The 15,531-nt window shown below is 40.6% G+C and overlaps 1 protein-coding gene across 23 annotated transcripts in view; it reads right to left on the reverse strand.

Annotated features, from left to right (window-relative positions):
* The window catches only part of AFDN (afadin, adherens junction formation factor), a 314,907-nt gene that overhangs the window by 174,241 nt on the left and 125,135 nt on the right, over nucleotides 1–15,531 (reverse strand). For all 23 annotated transcript variants that reach the window (XR_016311500.1, XM_089668566.1, XM_089668562.1 and 20 more), the window contains 2 exons: nucleotides 2,736–2,802; nucleotides 1,523–1,632 (listed from right to left, as the gene is read on the reverse strand). Coding sequence is in view for 22 of the 23 variants with exons in the window: in XM_089668566.1 (XP_089524692.1) it covers nucleotides 1,523–1,632; nucleotides 2,736–2,802 (177 nt within the window). In the remaining variant the exon portion in view is untranslated. The remainder of the gene's footprint in view (nucleotides 1–1,522; nucleotides 1,633–2,735; nucleotides 2,803–15,531) is intronic.

A 15,531-nucleotide genomic window follows, 5' to 3' on the forward strand; every position in this document is an offset into this window, starting at 1 on the left:
TGCATGGACACAGTCGCTGCTCCCAATTTGACATCCATATGGGTGCAGGTGTGTAGCAATGAACACAGACAGTGCGTGTTTGGACTGCACCTACACGACTGTCAAATTTGATCAAGGTCTGTGAACTGGGATATGAATGAGGCATGAAGGGTATTTCCCCTTACTTCTAGTTTTGGTACCACAAACATAAGATTTATCACAGAATGCGATAAAAACAAACAACAGATTTAAACTCTTCCACACTCTACTGAAGTAAGCATATAGGAAAGGAGAAATTATTCTAAAACAAGGTTATAGTTAGCAAAAAAAAAAAAAATCATGAAAAAGAGGCTGTAACCCTTCCCTACTCAATACAAAACTAAAGTTATTTATTTATTTCAGGTACTTGTATAGCGCAGCATTTACGCAGCACTTTTCCTAATAAATTGTACATTCACATCAGTCCCTAACCCTCAAGGGGCGTACAATCTAAAATAAAAATTTTGCCCGAATTTAGGTTTTAATATACAGGATACATTGAGGATATACAGTACAGGTCTCTAGTATTTTGTAACTGAAGAAGATGCCTCTCTGTGGCTCCCTATAAATTAGTTGCATAGAAAACTGGAGAAGTGTACAATACACAAGTACAAAGAATAATTTCCAACACCATCCCTACTCCTCTGGTCCCTGCTGTTATCTACCGTACTAAGAGTCATCCGCCCCCTACATCTGCTGTTGTACTGCTCCATTCACTTTTAAAGCTGTACTAGTCATGGTTGCTATGTAGCAGTGTATTGATGCATAGTGCTTGCAGTCATTGTCCAGGGCTGTCACATGACCAAGCTGACCAAGGGAGGAATACGTATGCGAAGCCAGCAGCTTGAAGGACACATCACGCTGAAGTTAAGGCATTTCCCTTGTGCTGATTTTTTTTTTTTTTAAAGAAAACCACAGATTATGTGATTTTCTTCTCTGCAACGACAGGATGCAGGAAAGAAAATTGCTCGGTACCGCCATCAACACAGTCAGTGTTGATGAGAGAATACCTTGGAAAATCCCTCCAAAAAAATCTGCCAGGCTGGTTGTACCCAAGTTGATCGATGGATCAACTTGGGTCCAATCAGCCTGCCCATAGACTTATCGAACAGCAGAAACCGGCTGAGATTCAATCCATCTGTGGTTGGATTACAAGTGTGTCCAATTAACTAATGCTCTAAGTAATATACATTATTAATACTTTACAGAATTCATATAGCATCAACAAACCCCTACAAAGTAACATGCGTATTCCAAACTTATATAAAAAGAGAAGGCTTGGAGACCTCCACTCAAAATGATTGCCGATTGTTCACTGCAATCTGAACAATCTATTAGAGATCAAAATAATCCCTCTAAAGCACTATCGAACTGTTCTGAATTACAGACAGACAATTGAAGCTAAATATCTTGTTAATGTCTGTTAAATTGTGGGATAAATAACTATATCCTCCTGGAACACAATGGTAAAACACAACCTTTCAAAGAAATTCTATTTTCTTACCTGCCATCCAGACTACGGTGTTCTTGTTGCTTATCCATGCGTATCATTGGCTTTACCATGCCACGCTCTGTAGAGCTTGCCATTTTATCACTGTCCAACTTACTAGAACCCTAGAAAAAAAAAAGTCAAAACAATTATTCACTTAACCTAAATATGGTGAACACATTAAAATAAGTTATTGTTAATTTAATATTAATATATACACACACACAAAAGTGTCCTATTCTGGGCTCAGGTTGGATCAAGATGATGAATGTCTGTTGAATCTAACTGACATAGATGATCAATGTGTCTGCATCTACACTCTAAGGTCTTTAACAGTGGCCCGGGATCCCCCAAAACTTAGTTCTGTTAGGAAAAAAGCCCACTTGGAAGACAGTGTGTAGGCGATGCACACAAAAGCAACAGTCACAGATGGGCACACAGGCAGGTCAAAAACATGTCTTCTACAAACAGGCAGATGTGTACAAGAATGATGGGAATGCTTGCCTAGAGACATGCATGGAGGAGGAGTAAATATGAGATAAGAGCAGAGATGTCAGCATACAGGAGTAAAGACAGTGCAAGTGATATGCCACATAATACTAATACTAATTCTGTTTAGTGGTTTAGGGTGGCTTCTAATTGATCCTCTATTCTTTGGCCACAGGGCAGTGTACCCGCGGTTTTCATGTGAGTTAGCTGCACTTTCCTATAGACTTCTATTTCATCTCACGGTTTTGGTGTATTTTCTGAAAGTGAACCAAAACTATGAGGGACATAATAGAAAATCTATGGGAAAGAGCAGCTAACCTGCACAAAAACTGCAGGTGCACTGCACTGCACCTGCGCTGGGGGCAAAGCACAACAGATCAGTGAGAAGCCACCCATGTACTTTACACATAAATACTTTGTGATCCCCTGGCAAAAAGCTAGACACTATATTTAGGACTGGTTCACACCTGAATTACTTTGCATCTTAGTGCAGTGCAATTTTCAGCCCATTCATTTGAATTGGTTGAAACTGCAAGGGATTGCACAAAAGTAGTGCATGACCTACTTTTTAAAAACACAACACACCAAATCGCATGTTACTGCGGTACAATGTGATCCGGAGTAGGCAAACACAAAGCGCACGTTTTCCGTGCCGTGCTCTGTGTGAATGAATCCTTTTCAACAGTTAGGTCTGTTTGGTAGAAAACAACAAAATGGCACAAAACAAAAATAGTTATACCTTATTAGACTGCAGCGATGAGCCACTAAGTACATCTCCTTCCAAGCCAAATGTGGTTTCCTGAACCCTAAAAAGAACGACACGTGTTTAGCATTCTCAGAATAGTATATTTTGGTTTCATTCTTCCCTCTAAACTCCTTCAAAGGATCATAATAGAAAACATTCTGGTAATACAATATGCAATGCAAATTACGCACTATCCATCAGAACAATATACACCTTGTTCCAAATTATTATGCAAATTATATTTTTCTCATTTACCTAAATAATTGATGTAAATAACAGTCAGCATAATTCTCATGTTATCAAATATTAAGAGTACAATTCAAATTTTATTGAACAAACCTCCTAATGATAACAGTATTTTTTTTTAAACATAAAAATCTTACAATGCCCTGTTCCAAATTATTACGCACAGTAAGTTTCAAAACACTTTATAGGTTGTAAAGAACTGAAAATTGTCATTTGTTGTGTTTGCAGCATATTTACTGAAATCAAAAGCTATTTCAATCAAACTTTTAACAACATTTTAACTTTTTAAACATTTTAACAGGTCACGTTACATTTTAACATAGGACCCCTTATTTGATAGCAGCTTCACAAGTCTTGCATCCATTGAACTTGTGAGTTTTTGGACAGTTTCTGCTTGAATTTGTTTGCAAGATGTCAGAATAGCCTCCCAGACCTGCTGTTTGGATGTAAACTGCCTCCCACCCTCATAGATCTTTTGCTTGAGGATGCTCCTAAGGTTCTCAATAGGATTGAGGTCAGGGGAGGATGGAGGCCACACCATGACTTTCTCTCCTTTTATCCCCATAGCAGCCATTGATGCAGAGGTATTCTTTGCACCATGAGATGGTGCATTGTGATGCATGAAGATGATTTTATATGGAAAGCATAGTTCTTCCTTCTGTACCAGGGAAGAAAAGTGGTCAGTCATAAACTCCACATACTTTGCAGAGGTCATCTTTACACCTTCGGGGACCCTAAAGGGGCCGACCAGCTCTGTTCCCATGATTCCGGCCCAAAACACGACTCCACCACCGCCTTGCTGACGTCGCAGCCTTGTTGGAACAGGGTGGCCGTCCACCAACCATCCACTACTCCATCCATCTGGACCATCCAGGGTTGCACGGCACTCATCAGTGAACAGGACTGTTTGAAAATTAGTCTTCATGTATTTTTCTGCCCAATGCAGCCGTTTCTGCTTGTGAGCCTTGGTTAGTGGTGGCCAAATAGAAGGTTTATGCACAGCTGCAAGATTCTGGAGGACTCTACACCTTGATGTCCATGGGACTCCAGAGGCACCAGCAGCTTCAAATATCTGTTTGCTGCTATGTAATGGTATTTTAGCAGCTGCTCTCTTGATCTGATGCATGGATCTGGCAGAAATCTTCCTCAATGTGCCTTTATCTGCACGAACCCATCTGTGCTCTGAATCAGCCACAAATCTCTTAATAGTGCGATGATCACGCTTAAGTTTTCGTGAAATATCTAATGTTTTCATACCTCAGCCAAGGCATTGACCTATTTCACTCTTTTCGGCAGCAGAGAGATCGTTTTTCTTCCCCACATTGCTTGAAAATGGTGCTCTGCTTAATAATGTGGAACACTCTCATTCAGTAGTTTTTCCTTAAATTGGGCTCACCTGCCAATCTAATTATCACAGGTGTCTGAGATTGTTTTCAGTGATCAAAAGAGCCCTGAGACACAATGCCATCCATGAGTTAAACTGAAAAACAAAATATTTAATCTTTGTGACACTTAACTAGAATTTGCATAATAATTTGGAACGGGGTGTATAGTTGCCTGATATTCAGGCAGATAAAAAATGCTTGGGTGCAATAGAGGAATGGATGCCATTCAAATCTGTTCCTGGAGTCCAGTTTGTAAGATGGCCTCAGCCATCGTCGATGAATGCGTTCTGCCCTGCCCATCGGGGCTTGACCACAGAAGCAAAGACAAAGAGCTAGAGAATATATCTGCATCATCAGCCGTGATCAAGAAAGATGTGTAAATATAAACAGGTGTGTGCAGGTGTATAAAAAAAAAACAGGAGAGAACTAAACAAAATCAAAAACGTATATTAAAAGAGTGAAGGAGAGAAAAAAAAAAAAGGAAAAATTTATGACAAGAAGGAAATATGTATAATAAATATTTTTTATTATATATAGATTTCCTTCTTGTCATACATTTTTCCTTTTTTATTACTTAGTTTTCTTTTTTTCCTCTCCTCATTTTTTTCATACAAATGTTTGATTTTGTTTACTCTCTCACTTTTTTTTATACACCAGCACACACCTGTTTATATTTACACACCTTGCTTGATCACGGCTGATGATGCAGATATATTCTCTGGCTTTCTTTGTCCTTCTTGCCTCTGTGATCAAGCCCCCGTGGGTGGGGTGAAAACCATCAGAGGGCATGGCTGAAGCACCGGCTCAAGCCATTGTACACATTGGACTCCTGGGACTGGTTTGAACAGAGTCAGTTCCTCTATTGGACACAAGTTAGAGGAACGATTCACAGACGCTTCTCCCCTTTTCAATACTGATGGGGTGATCACCTTTTGTTTCCTGGCTTGAAGCGCCGCCACAAGCTCTTTTATACAGATAAAAAAAAATGCTATGTGAAAAAAACATTTAAAGTGGAACTAAAGACAAAAAAAAAAAAAGTCTTTCTTTATCTTGGATAGAGTAAGAAAGGGTTATTCTGATGGGTAGTACATTATTTGCATTGCATTTTGGTGAAGCTCTCTACTGGGGACACAGACAGCAATAAATGCCATGTTCTAAACCCGCTCTGCTCTATTCAAAACTTAAAAAAAAAAATTAGCCTTTACACTTCAATATTCACTAATCAAATAATCAATGTAAGCGTTGCTAAAGCTTCATGATCAGTGTCTAGAAAGTTCACTGGGGTATGAAAGCGCAGTGAAAGGATTTTGCCCCTTTGCTTAGGTTGGCAATTTTTTTTTTTTTTAAACGTAAAAGTGAATTAATTAGCATATAAAACAGATCATTATTATATGTTTTCCTATAAGTCTTCAGGAAAGTACACCCGATATAATCCTTTTGGGGCAAAGCAGAAAGCTCATCCCGTAAAAGTGTCATATTGCATAGTAAAAATATCCCCCAAAAATTCCTTTAACATATTAAAAAGATTTGAGATTTTAGTAACTGTATTTACATATACTTTAACCACTTGCCCTCCAGAGGATTTACCCCCCTTCCTGACCAGGCCATTTTTTCGCGTTACGACACTGCATTATTTTAACTAACAATTGTGCGGCCATGCAACATCTCATGAGATCAATAGGTCATGAGCAGTGTGCCGAAGCTGTCAGGGAGGAGAACGGTTTGGTTTACTAACAGTTCTCTCCCCCCTCCCCGTCGGATATCTTCGGCAATCACTGGGCATGGGCAAGTAATCACCAGCCAGGACCCAGAGATTAACAGCCGCGGCTGCGAATGGTGACGCAGGTAGGGCGTGTGCCCCCTACCCGGAAATGCAAAATCATGTATATATATATATATATATATATATATGTAGCAATATTTCTGCTATGGGGCGGAGCAGAAGTAATTAAAAGTCCTTTAGAGATATATATATATATATATATACAGTCAGGTCCATAAATATTGGGACATCGACACAATTCTAACATTTTTGGGTCTATACACCACCACAATGGATTTGAAATGAAACAAACAAGATGTGCTTTAACTGCAGACTGTCAGCTTTAATTTGAGGGTATTTACATCCAAATCAGGTGAACGGTGTAGGAATTACAACAGTTTGCATATGTGCCTCCCATTTGTTAAGGGACCAAAAGTAATGGGACAGAATAATAATCATAAATCAAACTTTCACTTTTTAATACTTGGTTGCAAATCCTTTGCAGTCAATTACAGCCTGAAGTCTGGAACGCATAGACATCACCAGACGCTGGGTTTCATCCCTGGTGATGCTCTGCCAGGCCTCTACTATAACTGTCTTCAGTTCCTGCTTGTTCTTGGGGCATTTTCCCTTCAGTTTTGTCTTCAGCAAGTGAAATGCATGCTCAATCGGATTCAGGTCAGGTGATTGACTTGGCCATTGCATAACATTCCACTTCTTTCCCTTAAAAAACTCTTTGGTTGCTTTTGCAGTATACGTTGGGTCATTGTCCATCTGCACTGTGAAGCGGCGTCCAATGAGTTCTGAAGCATTTGGCTGAATATGAGCAGATAATATTCCCCGAAACACTTCAGAATTCATCCTGCTGCTTTTGTCAGCAGTCACATCATCAATAAATACAAGAGAACCAGTTCCATTGGCAGCCATACATGCCCACGCCATGACACTACCACCACCATGCTTCTACTGATGAGGTGGTATGCTTAGGATCATGAGCAGTTCCTTTCCTTCTCCATACTCTTCTCTTCCCATCACTCTGGTACAAGTTGATCTTGGTCTCATCTGTCCATAGGATGTTGTTCCAGAACTGTGAAGGCTTTTTTAGATGTTGTTTGGCAAACTCTAATCTGGCCTTCCTGTTTTTGAGGTTCACCAATGGTTTACATCTTGTGGTGAACCCTCTGTATTCACTCTGGTGAAGTCTTCTCTTGATTGTTGACTTTGACACACATACACCTACCTCCTGGAGAGTGTTCTTGATCTGGCCAACTGTTGTGAAGGGTGTTTTTTTCACCAGGGAAAGAATTCTTCGGTCATCCACCACAGTTGTTTTCCGTGGTCTTCCGGGTCTTTTGGCGTTTGCTGAGCTCACCGGTGCTTTCCTTCTTTTTAAGAATGTTCCAAACTGTTGTTTTGGCCACGCCTAATATTTTTGCTATCTCTCTGATGGGTTTGTTTTGTTTTTTCAGCCTAATGATGGCTTGCTTCACTGATAGTGACAGCTCTTTGGATCTCATCTTGAGAGTTGAGAGCAACAGATTCCAAATGCAAATAGCACACTTGAAATGAACTCTGGACCTTTTATCTGCTCATTGTAATTGGGATAATGAGGGAATAACACACACCTGGCCATGGAACAGCTGAGAAGCCAATTGTCCCATTACTTTTGGTCCCTTAACAAGTGGGAGGCACATATGCAAACTGTTGTAATTCTTACACCGTTCACCTGATTTGGATGTAAATACCCTCAAATTAAAGCTGACAGTCTGCAGTTAAAGCACATCTTGTTTGTTTCATTTCAAATCCGTTGTAGTGGTGTATAGAGCCAAAAATGTTAGAATTGTGTCGATGTCCCAATATTTATGGACCTGACTGTATATATATATATATATATATATATATGTGGATCCATATCCTAGCTTTAGAGTGACATTAGAACTTTGGATTCAGTCAAAGCCAAACACATTTCAATCACCATGTTTTATCAAAGCATGTTACCCTGCCAATTCTTAAATATCCAGTAATTGGGTATGAAACACTGCAGAGGCGGTAGAGGGAAAAAGATGTAGGTGAACTATATAAATCAGAATTCTTGCTAAGCCTAGGTTCACACATGCCCACAGTCTGCAGGCTGGTTGCAGGTGCAGGAATCGCACCTGTTCCCGCATCTGCAACTGAATTGTGATGCTCCTACGAGACGTGCAGGGCTGCCATTCATTATGAATAGCACACCAGCATATTTGCGGGAACTGCAGGGAAGTGCAGGCACAGCAGACCATTCAAATTAATGGGCTGCCATGCCTGAGCAAATGCAGGCCGTATGGTGCACAATAGTATGGAAACCCCAATTTCCCCATTATATATTTACAATGGATAAAGCACCATCTAGTAGCTGTGGATTACAAACATATCCCTTTCCTTTTGGATGAGATGCAAGTGATGCAGTGTGTTAAGTAAGTTCACCTTACATGTTACATTTTACTTTGTAATGTTTGTGTAAAACGTAACGAGTTACTAATGCAGCAGCCTCGAACCACCAGTTTTCCCACAGGACGGTGCATCTTCCCTGCCCACACAACCGTGGCATTCATTCACACAGATCTGTTAAGGAATGAACTACAAGTCCCATCTGCCACCACGGTATACTGCTTGTAGTCCTTGAACCGCGAGGGTGCTGGTGAGCAACCCTTGTAGTTCATTTCTCTTCCTGCACTTCCATATCTTCCCATATGGGAGGTACGGGCACCTAGCTATACACACCATCTGCAGGAGTTTGTCAGTGCACCCATGATCTGCTGGCTGCGGGTGCAATGCTCTGCAAGCTCCTAAGAAAAAAATAAAAGCACTTATGTCACATGGGGTGGGGTCACACTCGCTCCCCCCCCCCTTCTTTTTTTTTTTATTTAAATATTTATTCATTTTCAAATAAACCAATACAAAATTCCACAATAAAAATACAACATAAACTCTCGTAAAACACTTATTTTGTATCATTTTCTCCCCATTACTCCCTTTCTTTCAACCCACCCTCCACCCCACCCCATTTCTTTAAACCCCTGACATCTATCTACTCGACTAATATCTCACATCCTCTGGATACAAAGATTTGAAAGAAAGAAGTAGAAGAAAAAAAAAAAAAAACGACAAATTACTGTATTTTCTCCCTTTCCTCTTCCCTTCCCCTTTTTCCCTCCTCTCTTCTCAATCTTTCCTTCTCTTTTCTTTACGTTTATTTACTCAGTACCTTCTTTTACCTTTACCTTAAACTCCTCCCATTTCATATAATATGCCACCATTCTATCTTCCTGTGTATAATAAAGTTTTTCCAATCTAGCAATCTGGTCCACTCTATTCAGCCAATCCTCTTCTCTCAGTGCCTCAACTTTGCGCCAAAACCTGGGAATCAAACTTTTTGCTGCATTTAGGTAGCCCCATATACCCAGCTCTTTATATTTATTTCCAGATATTATTGAATTATGAAAAAGGCAGGTTTCAGGGTCCATTCCGATCTCCATTCCAGTAATAATCCTAATTTGATTTATAACTTTTTTCCAATATTCTTGTATTTTTAAACATTCCCACCATATGTGGTACATCGTGCCCAACCCTCCACACCCTCGCCAACACCAAGGTTGTTTCTCCTCACTCATCTTGTGCTCTATCATCGGTGTAACATACCACCTTATCAAACATTTGAAGTTCATTTCCACCTCACGCATACTAATATTTTCGTGTACCATTCTATATATTTTCCTCTGTGTGTGCTCTTCCCACTCCACTCCTAAATCCCTTTCCCATTTTTCTATATACTTTAATTTTAACTTACTATCTAAATCCGTGAGAGCTTTATATGCTTTGGCAGTGCTGTGTTTCCCGTCACCTCGAGCTTCTAAATATTTCTCAAATTCATTCCACTCTTTCCTGGTTCTGAGGGGCTTCGTCAATTTCTCTACAAATTGTTTCAGTTGATTATACCTCGTTATATCTATCTTAGTGAAAATCTTTCCCTCTTCCCTTTTCAGATCCTCCAGTGTTCTTAAGTTTACCCCCTCCATTACGTCTCTCAACTGAGCGTCTTCCTTCATAATCCATCTGCCTGTAATTTCCCCTTTACCTGGGGGAAAAAACTCTGAATTTCTTAGTGGCATTAACAATGAATTAAAATCCCATTTCCTCTGTTTGTGCATTTTATCCCACTCCCTTATTACAATCCTCGTGTATATACTCGTGCTCTCCTCTAATTCTCTAAACTGTGCTGGCACCCATACACTCCTACTCAAATCCTTTCTACTAAGTGTATTTTCTATTGTGACCCAATGTTTACTCTTTGAGTTATGTGTCCAATCAAAAATTCTTGCTAAGATAACTGCCCTATGGTATCTTTTAAAATCCGGTACTCCCAACCCCCCTTTTTCTTTATTTCTACTTAGCACTTCATATGATATCCTAGGTTTTTTATTTTTCCATATATATTTTGTTACCATTCGCTTGATTGTCCTAAAATACACCTCTGGAAGATTAATGGGAATCATCTGGAATTTATACAGTATCTTAGGGACAATTACCATTTTTATCAGGTTAATACGACCTAGCCAGGAAGGATTTCCTCCACCAATTTTCTTCAATTCCTCCCTGATCTCGTTTAACAATGGGATTTAATTAGCTTTATAAAGATTTTTCTGTAAGGGAGTAAGTTTTACTCCCAGGTACTTTATTTCTCTATCTTTCCATATAAAGGGAAATTCTCTCTGTATCTTTTCTTTTTCACTCTTTGGAAGATTTATATTCAATATCTCTGTTTTGCTTGGGTTAATTTTTAGATTTGACATTTCCCCATATTCCTTCAGTGTTTTCATTAGGTTAGGAAGTGTTATCCTAGGGTTTCCAACATAGAATAATAAATCGTCCGCAAAAGCGGCTATCTTATGTTCTATCTTTCCTACATTAATTCCCCTTATATCTATGTTTTCCCTAATTGTTGATAACAGGGGTTCCAAAGATAGAACAAACAACAGTGGGGAAAGTGGGCAGCCCTGTCTGGTTCCATTTGACATCGAAAAAGTCTCTGATCTCTCTTCATTTACCATTACCATCGCGGACGGTCCTTCATGCAACTTTCCAATCCACTTTCTCATCCTAATACCCAATCCCAGGACCTCTAATGTGTCCATCATGAAGCTCCAGTTAACCCTGTCAAACGCCTTCTCTGCATCTATCGAGAGCAGCACCACTGGATTTTTTCCTTTTTACTTTTCTGTATAAGCAGCAGGGATCTCAACCCATTATCTCGACCCTCTCTTCCTCTAACAAAACCCACCTGGTCTCCATGTATCCAATCTGGCATCAGATCTTTTAACCTATTCGCCAATACTTTTGCATATAACTTTGTGTCTATGTTCAATAGCGATATCGGTCTATAACTTGAGCACTGGGTGATGTCTTTACCTTCCTTATGTATCAGAACCACCTGTGCCAGAAGGGATTCCTGTCTTATCGCCATCTCTCCCCCCAGCGCCTCCATATATATCTTTAACTTAGGTAGCAGTAAGTCACTATATTTTTTATAATACCTCACGGTATACCCGTCTGGGCCAGGGCTTTTTCCTGTCATAAAGCTTTTTAATGCTATTTTTAATTCTTCCTGTGTAATTTCAGATTCTAAGGAGTTTAATAGTTCTTCACTTAATTTTGGTAATCCTTCATTTCTTAAATAGTCCCTTCTTTTTTCAATATTTACCACTTTATCTTTATTTATAGCATCCTTGGGGGTAATATTATATAATTTACTGTAGTAATCTTTAAATACCTTTGCAATGTCTTTGTTTGAATGGACTAACTCTCCCTTGGAGTTTTTTATTTTATCTATGTAGTTCCTATTCTTCTTTCTCCTCAAGGCTCTCATCAGATATTTTCCCGATCTATCTCCCCATCTATAGCTTTCCCCAATGACCTTATTAAAAGTTCTCATTTTTTCTTCCTCCATTACTTTCTCTAATTCTTCCCTCTTTTTTATCACTCTTTGCTCTCTCTCTTTCCTTATGTTGTTTTTATGTAGGAGTTCCATCTCAGCTATTTCCTTCAAAAGCCCACTAATCTTCTCTCGCCTTTCCCTTTTTTTCTTTGCCCCAATCGCAATAAGGACTCCTCTTATATATGCTTTATGTGCCTCCCACACTGTAGCTAGTGATACATCCCCCGTTTCATTTTCCCCAAAGAACCTCTCTATCTCCTCTCTGATCTTCCGGTTGGTATCTTGGTCCATGAGGAGTGCCTCATTCAACCTCCATGATAGGCCTCCTGACAACTTCCCTCCCCATCTTAATTTCATTACTACAGGTGCACTATTTTTACCCTAACCAAATCCTCAACGAGTCGATGGTCCACCAATATATAGTCCAATCTAGAGTATGTCCTATGTACACTAGAGAAAAAAGTGTAATCTCTATCTCTCATGTTGACAATTCTCCAGCTATCCACCAGTTGGCACTCTTTCATCACCTTTTTCAATAATCCCATCGACCCATTTCACCCTCTCTGCACTACAGATGTTGTATCTATTTGTGGATCCATACATATATTAAAGTCTCCCGCCACTATTAAATATCCCTTTCCGAAGTCCATCAATCTTCTCATAACCCCTTTCAAAAACATCTCCGGCTTCCTATTAGGGCAATATATGTTTGCGAGCGTACACTCAATGTCCTGCAGTTTACCTTTCAAGAACAAAAACCTCCCCTCCGGGTCCGTCTCTCCAATTCAAACCTAATGTTTTTTGCAAATCCTATAGCCACACCCTTCGCTCTCTTAACTGGGGAATCTGCATAATACCATGTCGGTTGTTGTCTAGAGTTCAGCTTAATTTTTTTTTTTTTAACTCTAGATGTGTTTCCTGCAAAAAGACAACTGAGATCTCACTATGCTGTAATTCTCTATACAGTCTAAATCTTTTACCTGGGCAATTTAATCCATTTACATTATGGGTTACAAACCGTATTTCCTCCATATTTTATTTGTTTCCTTCCTATTTTACCATTTCCTTTCTTCTTCCCCTTCCTTATACCTCTTCTCTCATACAAGATGTCAGTTTTAAAACCCCCTCTCCCCACTCCCTCCCCAGTTCTCTCCCTCCTATCCACCCCCTCCTCCCTCCCTCCACCTCCCCTCCCTCCCTCTCCCACCCCTCCCTTGTTTAGGCTTTCCATTTGTCTATTCATCTTTTGAGGGTCCCACCCCTCCATGGATGCCCCTCCCCCCTCTCCCCTGTTAGGCTTTTTGTTTGCCTATGAATCATTTGTGGAAAAAGTCCCACTTTTGATTCCAACCTGGGGGATCAGCTCCGTCCATGTACCGCTCACCTTCCCCCCCTCCTCCCCAGTGTCCCTCTATCTATATGCTCTCTATTTTCTCTTCTAACTAGCTGCCATTCCTCTTTTCCCAACATATATGACTCCCCCTCCTCCTCTTCCCATCCCGGGATCTCTATTCTCTGCAGTTCAAATTTATTACAGAAGTCTCTCATATCTTCAGGGGATCTCAAAAATGCTGTGACTCCGTCTCTCCAACCGATTAAACATGCTGAACGACCCCATCTATATTGCACATTCTGTTTCTTCAACAATTCCAATAATGGTTTCAATGACCTCTTTCTTCTCAATGTCTCGGCTGCTATGTCTGCAAAGATTTGAATATTTTTCCCTCCATATTTGATATTTGTTCTTCCTTTAATCTTCTTCCATATCTCATCTTTATCTCTATAATTATGGAATTGAACGATTATATCTCTTGATTTTTCTGGGCCTTTTTCTTGTTGGGTCTTTCCTATCCTGTATACTCCATCCAATTTAAACGTCTCCGCACCAGATCTATCCATTATGGAGTTCAAAATTTTGCATGTGGTCTCCTTTAAATCTTTCCCCTGTAACAGCTCTGGGACTCCTCTTATTCTAATATTATTTCTCCTTTCCCTATTTTCTTGATCCTCCATCATATAGAGCAGTCTTTTTTGTTCCTTCCGGGTATCTATTATCAATTTCTCTAGTTTTGGGATAATTTGGGTGTAGTATTTAACTGTTTCCTCTGTTTCTTCCACTCTAGTTAACATTTCTTTCCGAATTATCCCTATCTCTTGCTTTATAGATTTTTCCAAGTTTTTAAACATCTCCGCCATTTCCTTTTTATTTGGTATTTGCAGTTCTTTTTCAGTTTCTTCCAGCTCCATACCGTCTATTGTTTGTTGGCTATTGTTAACTGATCCCAGGGAAGATCTTGGGCTATTATCTAAGCTTATTTCCAGTTCACTCCTTTCACTTATTTCCTGGGATCTTACTGGAGTCAATTTCCCCTGCGACGTAAATTTTTTTATCGTTCCAGTTTGGGAGTTCTTGGACAGATTTCCTTTACTATTTTTTCCTTTCATGTCACATATAGGATTTTTAAGGCTTTTTAAGACTCTGGGGTATATATTTAAACTGTCACTTCTTTCTTCCAATCCTTCAGACCCTCTCTGGGAACCCCCTTCTTGTTTCTTATGCTGGATATCAGATAGCCTATAACACAGTCTGAAAAGCTATCTCATAGGGAGACCAACAGCTCTCACTCACCCTCCTCTATGGAGCAGCTTCCGAGTTGCAGTCCTGGATTGCCCTGTCTCCTGCGACCGTATCCTCCTCTTCCAGGGGATTCCCTTGGGTCACTTTTTCCTCTTCTGCTTATGCTCCAAGATACCCCTGGGGACAGCTTTGCAGTGACTGTCAGCGCTTCCCCAGCCTCCTAGGATGCCGGCCAGTTTCTCCCTCTCCCAGCTGTCCACCGCGGCAGCCCACGTGGTGACGCTGCTCCTCCTCGTCGCCCGGCAACCCCACGCTCTCCCCGGGATTACCGCAGGCAGACCTCAGGAGAATGGCAGCCTCGACTCTCTGCTCCCAGACAGACCACCGCCGGGATCTCCCCCTTCTCCAGGTTAGTCTCCAGCAGCCCTCCAGCGCAGCTAGTTAGACCCTCGGGACACTTTAGGGAGGATAGGTGGGGGAGGCTATCGGAGAGTGCCTATTCCCCGCTCTCCTGTGCCGCCATGTTCAGGCTCCACCCCCCTCGCTCCAGCCAGCTGTGTTGCTTCTATCACCCCCAACCTACTCCCCCCCCCCCCCTTCTTGACCTGCAGGGCTGCATGCTCGGATAAGGGTCTGGAATGGATGGGACCCCCAAGCAATTTTTTTTTTAAATTTTGGCGTGGGAGTTCCCCTCAAAATCCATACCAGACCCAAAGGGCTTGGTATAGATGGGAGGGGAGACCCCACGCCGGATTTAAAATTATTTTAATTGTTGACAATTTTTTTACATTCAGCTGTCAGTGGGGAACCCAGCTGACAGCTGAAACATTAACACATGGTTGTCACTA

Source organism: Staurois parvus, unplaced genomic scaffold (genome assembly GCF_062004578.1).
Source record: "Staurois parvus isolate SC_StPar_1 unplaced genomic scaffold, SC_StPar_1.0 ptg000059l, whole genome shotgun sequence".
In the NCBI taxonomy this organism is placed as follows: Eukaryota; Metazoa; Chordata; class Amphibia; order Anura; family Ranidae; genus Staurois; species Staurois parvus.